The 9,180-nt window shown below is 40.9% G+C and overlaps 1 protein-coding gene across 4 annotated transcripts in view; it reads right to left on the bottom strand.

Annotated features, from left to right (window-relative positions):
- LOC109825600 (carotene epsilon-monooxygenase, chloroplastic) overlaps positions 1-9,180 on the bottom strand; it is a 40,620-nt gene that overhangs the window by 24,736 nt on the left and 6,704 nt on the right. For 3 of the 4 annotated variants that reach the window (XM_020392460.1, XM_020392461.1, XM_020392462.1), the window contains exons 8-9: positions 8,690-8,852; positions 8,048-8,106 (exon numbers count right to left, since the gene is read on the bottom strand). In XM_020392460.1, coding sequence (XP_020248049.1) covers positions 8,048-8,106; positions 8,690-8,852 — 222 coding nt within the window. Of the gene's footprint in view, positions 1-7,769; positions 7,854-8,047; positions 8,107-8,689; positions 8,853-9,180 lie in introns of those variants that run through there. The other variant, XM_020392463.1, reaches the window with a different exon arrangement.

The following is a 9,180-nucleotide window of genomic DNA, read 5'->3' as shown; positions in this document are numbered from 1 at the left end:
GAAGAGAGACGGAGTATGAGCAAAATCCTCAGTCGGCTAAAATCGAGGAATTGGAAGCCCGCCTCAATGTCATTGCCAACAGAAGCGAGCTCCAAGACGAGGGAGTTATCATACCCTATCCTGCCGAATGGGATGCAGCCCCTTATCCTCCAAAATTTGAGGTCCCGACGCTACAAACTTTTGATGGCACGGGATCACCGAACCAACATATCTATCATTTCAAGTCACAGACTGGGAATGTGATATCAAACGACGCCATACTAGCTCGATTATTCATTGGCACCCTCAAGGGAGTTGCCTTTGAATGGTTCAGGAAACTTCCTGTGGGATGTATCCAAAAATGGGCAGATCTAGAGAGACTATTCCTTTTAAGATTCTTTGAAGAGGATACAGAAGTCTCCATCCATACCCTTCTTGCCACTAAGCAGAAGAAGAGGGAGTCCGTCAAAGCCTTCGTCAAGAGGTTCCGAACCATGGCTCTCCGGTGTTCGACAGGTATGACACAGTCTACCTTAGTAGAGACCTGTCGACACAACTTGCAGACCAACCTCCTAGCCCGAATCGGAGTTGCAGAATGCCGTTCCTGGAGACAACTAATCTCTCAAGGCGAACAGGCTCAAAAGATTATTGCCAGGATCAAAGCTGAAGAACAAAGTAGGCAGGATCAACCTGAGCAATCGGACCAAGCCCAATCTTCTCAGTCAGAATGGGAAGATACTACGACTATTGAAGCCAATCCTCTTCAGTAGGATGGCAGGTCCAACAACTATCACGTTAACAGTTACCTCTGATAGTCCCTCAACTTGCCAATCCTCTTCAATAAGATGGCAGAGTCCAACAACTATCACGTTAACAATTACCTCTGATAGTTCTTTTCTCCAAATTCCCCCACCAATCCTCTTCAAGTAGGATGGCGGGTCCACTAAAACTATCACGTTAATGATCACCTCTGATAGTCTACTTTCTCCAAATTCCCCAACTAATCCTCTTCAAGTAGGATGGCGGGTCCACCAAAACTATCATGTTAATGATCACCTCTGATAGTCCTTTTTCTCCAAATTCCCCCACCAATCCTCTTCAATAGGATGGCGGGTCTACCAAAACTATCATGTTAATGATCACCTCTGATAGTCCATTTCCTCCAAATTCTCCTACCAATCCTCTTCAATAGGATGGCGGTTCCTCCAAATTCCCCCACCAATCCTCTTCAAGTAGGATGGCGGGTCCACAAAACTATCACGTTAATAGTTACCTCTGATAGTCAAACTCATCAGATAATGACCTACCAGGTGATGTGCCTCTATTCCGACTTCATGGATAGTGCCCCACTAGGTGATGTGCCTTGTCTACCTCTTTTTATTCCCTTGTTAAGTCTTAATCAAGACTGGGGGTTGGTTACTTGGAATCTACTAGATTAAGAGTAACAGATCTTTCACATCGTCGAGTTAACATTACACTTCTGACGATCATCACCCCCACAGAGTATGAATGCAGCTTGCATCACTCCCAATTTGTCACGTTAACAATACACCTCTGACAATCAACTTATCAATCCTCTTCAATAGGATGATAGGTCCTCAAAATTGCTCAAATCGTAATCTTCCCCAGCAATCGCTTCTGATGATAAACTCACTTAGCAATTCTCCCCAGCGAGACGCTAGTCCCCAAAATCTTGTTGAAATCACAAGTACATAAATTCCTGTCATGTTAACACCAAACCTCTGACAACCCACTTATCAATCCTCTTCAATAGGATGATAAGTCCACAAAGTTGCTCCAATCGCAACACAAATCTTGTCACGTTAATATCACACCTCTGACAACCAATCCACTTATCGAACATCATACCTCTGACAACCCACTTATCAATCCTCGTCAATAGGATGATAAGTCCACAAAGTTGCTCCGATCGTAACAAATTCCCGTCATGTTAATACCAAACCTCTGACAATTCACTTATCAATCCTCTTCAATAGGATGATAAGTCCACAAAGTTGCTCCGATCGCAACAAATTCCCGTCATGTTAACATCATACCTCTGACAATCCACTTATCAATCCTCGTCAATAGGATGATAAGTCCTCAAAGTTGCTCCAATCGCAACATTCTCCTGTCATGTTAATATCACACCTCTGACAAAACCCACTTATCAATCCTCATCAATAGGATGATAAGTCCACAAAGTTGCTCCAATCGCAACACAAATCCTGTCACAAAGTTGCTCCAATCGCAACATTCTCCTGTCATGTTAATATCACACCTCTGACAAAACCCACTTATCAATCCTCGTCAATAGGATGATAAGTCCTCAAAGTTGCTCCAATCGCAACATTCTCCTGTCATGTTAATATCACACCTCTGACAAAACCCACTTATCAATCCTCGTCAATAGGATGCATAAAATACTGTTAGGTTAACATCACACCTCTAACAGTCAAACCCCCCAATAAACTTGTTAATCCTTTTTCAACAAGAATAGCAAGTTATCATTATAAAATCCCCAGCGGATTAAATATTTTCTGGAATTATCCTAGTGATAATAAAGAAAATTTCTGAATTTCACTCTAAGTGAAAATTCATGCCAAGTTAATATTACACCTCTGGCGCTTCCAACTTTCTTTCAGTGTTTCAAGTAACACAGGAAGAAATAACAACAAAGTCTACGTATTCAACATCGTGGCACCAAAATCCATGCCTTTTACGCATGGGGGACTTTATCTCGATCCCTAATTAGAGATAAGCCTACGCCTAACACGCGTTGCCGGTTAGTCTTTTCCCGTGAAAATGACAAAGTCTATGTATTCAAAATCATAGCATCAAGTCTAAGAGGGTTCATTCTCTTAGCACAACGTTACATGTGGAACGGACTTAGACAATCCACATGCTAGCCCGACTCAAACGGTAGTCGGTAAAGGCTTATCAAATCCGTTGATGGCTGAGGGTTTGCCAAAAATCCTATGCACGTTTGCAGGTCCATCAGCTTAATGGATGTGAGCCGAGACTTAAAACAGATGAGCCAAAGACAAGTCTCAAAGACTTAGTCAAAAATGCACGGAAGCCACTTCCATGTCTCAAGGGCGAAGAAGACGAAGATGGGCGAAGTATTTAGGAACGGATCTTTTCCTCCGTTGAAGCGCTGGAGAAGATGAACAGGAGTTCTGTTAAGAAACTGAGTAAAAAAGGAGAAAAGTCGAATGACCTTTTGATTTGACCTCAGTGGTCTATTTATAAACAGCTGTAGCTGTCAAATCGAAACGAGATTTTAGGTAAAATCTCACCTGAAACGTGATTCTCGCGTTTTCAAATGAAGGGGAGGAGGGGTTTTTCAACTACCAAACGCACCCTCACGGTCAAACAGTCGAACGCATGATTTAGACATGCGTTCTGATGACTGCACTCACATAAATAACACCTTCAAAGGGGTTAATATTCCAAGCAATAATCAGACTGCTGAGATCATTCTACCCTAGACAAGCTGATCGAGAAGAGTCTTTCGAAGCTGTCCTCCTGACTAAGCTGGGGATGAAAGTCTGTTCATGCAAGCTGAGGTCCAAGCCATTATTGACAAAGCAAACAAGAAGGAGGGTGTCGACAAAATTTGCCTAAAACCCTGAGAGGCTCTACTCAGTCTACGCTGGAATACATTTAATCAGCAAAGTTTTGGGATCCAAAGTATTCCGAAAATTCGTCCCAGTCAACCGCGAACTTTCGAAAACTTTGGAGGGGGTTCTGTAGGCTGTCTAAAAATCACAATGGATAGCTGAGTCTCCATCGAACACTGATGATGGAAGTTACAATCTGACGACTTCCAGAAGGCTACAATTCGAAGATTTTCACATGTCAAAGAGTTAAAGCAAAGATTACAAAACGACAGTCTTTAGCAATACTCTGACAGAAAGGATTACAAATCGACGATCTCTTCAAACCAAGACGTGGAAGTCCTCCCCGCGTACCATCATCAAGACACTACACCGATTCAATCACCTACGCCGCTTCAACAGCTATAAACACGAATGCAGCTTCTTATGTGAGATGATTGATCTTGATGGCTGCGACAACAACATGACTAATATTATGTTAGCAACCATTAGAGGTGCTGATGAGCAGTGTAATGATATTCGACACACTCAGTGGAGATCATGACCTGCAGTTGATAGAGCGTTATTGAGATGCCTCAATTGTCACAAATGGCCTGAATAAGACCTTCTTTACTGGTCTTTGGTGTCATCCATATATAAAGACAGAGAAATCTAAATACTACGACAATCAACAGCTCGAACGCAGCTCCAATCGCTGCCCAGCACAGCTCGAACGCAGCTCCATCGCTGCCCAACGCAGCTTATCAATCGCTGCCCAACGCAGCTTATCAACCGCTGCCGACGCAACTCATCCATCACTGCCCAACGCAGCCCGTCAGTCGCTGCCAAACGCAGCTCAATCACCGCCAGAACGCAGGTCAAGGTTCTGACTCATTCAAACGTGATCGTAACAACTTCGAAGCTGTTCTTCACCCACGATTTGAGGAGTGGCTTTAGTGGGTTGTTACACCCGACTAATGGGGTAACTAAACCCCCATTTAGGCGCGGATTATGGGGGCAGTTACACCCCTAATCCCCCTATAAATAGCAACAAACTCAACAGACTAAGGGATCTTTTTTGGAGAGGGGAGATCGGATTTTTGATAATTAGATCAAGAGAGATTTCTTTTCATTAATCGGAGGGGGATCTTTCGATCAAATCTTCCAGAATCAGAAAAAGGAGGATTGACTCCTTACACAGTCTGGGAAATCAACAAACGGAGGATCTCTAAACCATCGATATTTGGCTTATTAACCGAATTATTTTCGGTTCCAACAACTCTATCATTAGAGTTTGTTACTTGTTCTGAATCACAAAACTCGACAAGAGTTATCAACCGGCCAAGACAGTTGTTCCAGTGAAGTATAGATATTCGGATCGTCAACGAGAAGCAAACTCGACGCGAGCATTCGAGGGAGGCATCTCATCGCCACCGTGAAGAACCCAGAATTAAACAAAGGAGAGAATCCAGATCATTCTCTTCTCTTTTGTAATCAGGAAATCCAATTGTAACTGAGATTAAAGGAATACAAATCAATTTTCCTTCGTTTCTTTTACTATAAATTTTCCACAAACAGTGCCGCAAGACTTCGGATGCACCACATGTTACACGACTGTTCTTTCAAGAGGTGGTTAGACTACATGGTGTTCCTAGTTCGATTGTTTCGGATAGGAATACTAGGTTATTGGACTTTTTAGAAGTGGTCAATCAGACTTTGGGAAACTTGATTCGATGCATATGTGGAGAGAAGCCAAAGATGTGGGATCAAGCTATACCTCAAGCTGAATTCGCCTACAACATGATCGTTCATAGTTCCACAGGTATGTCTCCTTCTTCGATTGTTTACAGGAAAACACCTCGACATCTCCAAGATTTGTTAAAGTTGCCGACAAGTAGTAAGGTCAGCGAGGCAGCAAGTTCAATGGCCGAGAATGCTTTCAATATTCAGGAAGAAGTGCGGTAGAGAATGCTTTCAACGTTCAGGAGGAAGTGCGTACAAAGCTTGAGAAGGCTAATGCAAAGTTCAATGCACGAGCAGACAAGAAGAGGTGACTCAAGGTATTCAATGAAGGAGACATGGTGATGGTTTACTTACGGAAGGAACGGATGTCGGCTGGAACATACAGCAAGCTTAAGCCGAAACGTTATAGATCGTTCAAGATTCTCAAGAAGATCAATGATAATGCATATGTAGTAGATCTTCCAGAAGGAATGGCTATGTCGGCGATATTTAACGTGGCGGCTATTTCTGACTATCATCCTTCAATCAAGTTGTATTCGAGTGATGAGAACTCAGAGACGAGTTCTTCCGAAGAAGGAGGGACTGATGCAGGAGATCAAGTATTGGACGAACCGAGAAGAAAAGCAGTCAAATCGACTGAACAGATGAACGAGACGAGACTCGACTTAAACAAAACAAGACGACAACAGCACAGACGAGTCGAGATGATGACAGGACGAGTCACACAACCCAGCCGAGACGAGCAGACGACTCGAAGCAACAGGACGAGACGACAGGCGACAGGACGAGTCGACACATGCCAGTCGACACGAAAGGCAGGACGACTCGACATGCTTAGTCGACTCAGGTCTAGTCGACACGAAATGCGGTGCTAGTCGGGACGTCTCGTATTGTCTCGGACTTCGGATTAGGAAAGAGTTCCTTTTTTTGTTATTCTCTTTTTGGATTTGGTTATTTCCTTTTAGGCTTAGAGTTTCTTTTTTATTAGAGTTAGGATAGATTTAGTTAGCTATAAATATTAGTTCCTTTTGTAAATTAGAATCAACTTTTCAATTATTCAATTAAGAGAATTTTCTCTTTGTTTTCGTTCTCAACTTTGAGAAACTTAGGAGCTTGTGGATTCAAGCTCGTGAAATACATGCTATTGTCAGGGCTCGTCGGTATCGGAACGATATCCGATCGGCCTCCCCGTTTCTACGTCTGCGTCATTACTGCCATTTAAGACCACATCTACGCCTTCACTAAGCTAGTTTGCGAAATTATGAATATTGATGAGTAGATCAAAAAAAGATAAAGCGCTACTCCTACTATCTTTCCTACCAAAATCGTACGAGCCGTTAGTTCAGATGAAAATTACGGGGAAGCTGACTATGAAGTTTGACGATGTGACAGCACTCCTACGTAAGAATGAAAGAATAATGTGGAAGGAGAGTGCATCTAATGGCGGTGAAAGTGCACTAATTTTTAAAGGGTCTAATCGAGGGAGGAGTAAGGGGAGACGTGGCATTTATCGAGGGAGATCAATATCTCGCGCCTTAGACGACGGCGAAAGAGAGTGCTACTATTACGGAGAGAAAAGTCATATTAAGTTCAGATGTTCCCAGATACGAGATGATTTGAAAAGCATTAGACAGATGAAGCTTCAAGAAAATGGAAAAGGACTCCTTGATAGTTGTGTTGATGAAGATGTGGCGCTGATAACGGAAAGTACTGGTACTGATGCGAGTAATATGGGTGTTAGATTCTGCAGCTTCTATGCATGTTTGCAATAACAAAAGTATTTTGACACATTGAAGACAAATAAATAATTTGGTGACATGATCATTGAAAATAATGAGAAAATAAAGGTTTAAGGTATTGGGAGTGTTCGCTTCAAGCTTCACACTAGGAAGATCAGAATTCTTCATCATGTGAGATATGTGTTGTCATGTGGTGTTAATTTAATTTCGTTGGGTGAGATGACATTGCGTGGGTACAAGTATGTGGGTGAAGGAGAGTGATGCAAAGTGTATAAAAATGGTGATTTAATTTTGCAATGGAGGAAAAATAGCAATCATATTTACTATTTAGATGGATGTTCTATTCATGGTACATGTAACTCTTCTCAAACTCTTGTCCATAAGAGAGATGTAAAGAATAAGAAGAAGAGAGTGGATTTTTCTGAGGCTATTAAGATACTTGAAGATTTTTTATCGAAGGAGGATATGTTGGGTGCAGACTCAAACTCCAAGTTGGATTCGGATTTGAAGGCTCAGCCCGGTCCTAAGAGCTTTCTTAGATGCCAAGTTAATAGTTTTTTATAAATCAAGTTGACTTGGTAGGTAAGTCAGGGGTGTTTTTAAACAAGGCATTCTATTCTAGGGATTTAAGAGTAGAGAGGGAGAGAGATACAATATTTTTAGAATCAGGGTTTACCAGAGATAGTAACCGGGATTAAGGGTGTTGTGAGAGAGAGGGTTTCGTAGTTTTCGTCCGTGCAAAAGATTGTAATTTGAAGGTGGTATGAATTGTTTTCAATCCCGTGGTTTTTCCCTGTCAAAGAATTTTCACGTTAATCTTATATATGATTCTCTTTGCTGCGTTTGGTGGTTTTTTAGGGTTTTTACGAGATTTAAAAATCCTAACAAGATAATAACAGCAAATAGGATCATACATGGAAATTTTTTAGAAGATTCATATTTGAAAAGCAAAAAAGAAAGTGTCAAAAAAGTTCAAAGAAAATCTACCTTGAAGATTGATCCAATTCATTTTCCGAATTTCGTGGACTTAATGTCATATACAAGCCCTGCAAAAATGAGTGACGATTACAAGCTAAAAATTACGTTACTATGAAATTTAGGCATCTAAAATTTTTGAACTTGCTGGAACCTCAAAATGAAATTTAATTCTATAAGGCTGTATTAATAAATTTTGCAAAAACCAACTGCAGAACATCTCAAGTCTGAGAGAAAAAAAATTGAAAGTTAATGATATTTTAATAAAACATTTCTTCATTGTTGCTGAAAATTGAAGATAATCAATAATTTTTTTGAAGCATAAGGGTGAGTAGAACATCATTTCACATTATCAAAATAATTAGGATAAATTTCACAAAAACCCCAATAAGTTTGGTCCATTTTGAGATGACCCCGAAAATGTTTGGAAATATCACTTAACCCCCAAAAACTTTTGCATTTTTCTGAATCTATTTTCAGTAACCCCCAACATTTTAGGGGTTAATCTGAAAATTTTTGAGGGTTAAGTAAGCTTTCCGAACTTTTTGGGGGTTATCTCAATGTGGCCAAACTTATCGAAAATTACCCAAATAATGACATTCTAAAAGCTGGTAATTATGTTTAGCATAATAATTATGTGGATAAGGCACCAACATTAGTTGTATGAATGGTAGCTCCGGTGGTCATGTTAATCTTCTGATCAGCAACCAGCTCAAAATTAATACGCTGCAGAAAAATTGCAAGAGCAACAATAGCTTCCAGCAAAGCAAACTGATCACCTACACACTTTCGTGGTCCTCCACTGAAGGGTATGAATCTATAGTCCAAAGATACTAAATTTAGACCAAGCAAAAAGAAATATGAATAGCAAAGTAGCATAGTCATGAAGCACAAAAGACAAGCATACATAAACAACATCTGTTGTAGGTAAGTGCAGAATTCTTGATTAAAGGGTTAACTGCAGATGTACCCCTTGTAGTATAGCCAATTTGAACTTACTAGTTACTACCCTTGTGGTTCTATCTGCAACAATAGATTTTCACTCAGGGGGCCTATCTGCAACAATAGAGCTCTTTCAACGGGGTCTACCCGCAACAATAGAACTACAAGGATCAAGGATAGCAAGTTTAATTTGTCGATAGTAC

Source organism: Asparagus officinalis, chromosome 10 (assembly GCF_001876935.1).
Source record: "Asparagus officinalis chromosome 10, Aspof.V1, whole genome shotgun sequence".
In the NCBI taxonomy this organism is placed as follows: domain Eukaryota; kingdom Viridiplantae; phylum Streptophyta; class Magnoliopsida; order Asparagales; family Asparagaceae; genus Asparagus; species Asparagus officinalis.
This window is presented reverse-complemented; position numbering and strand designations above follow the sequence as displayed.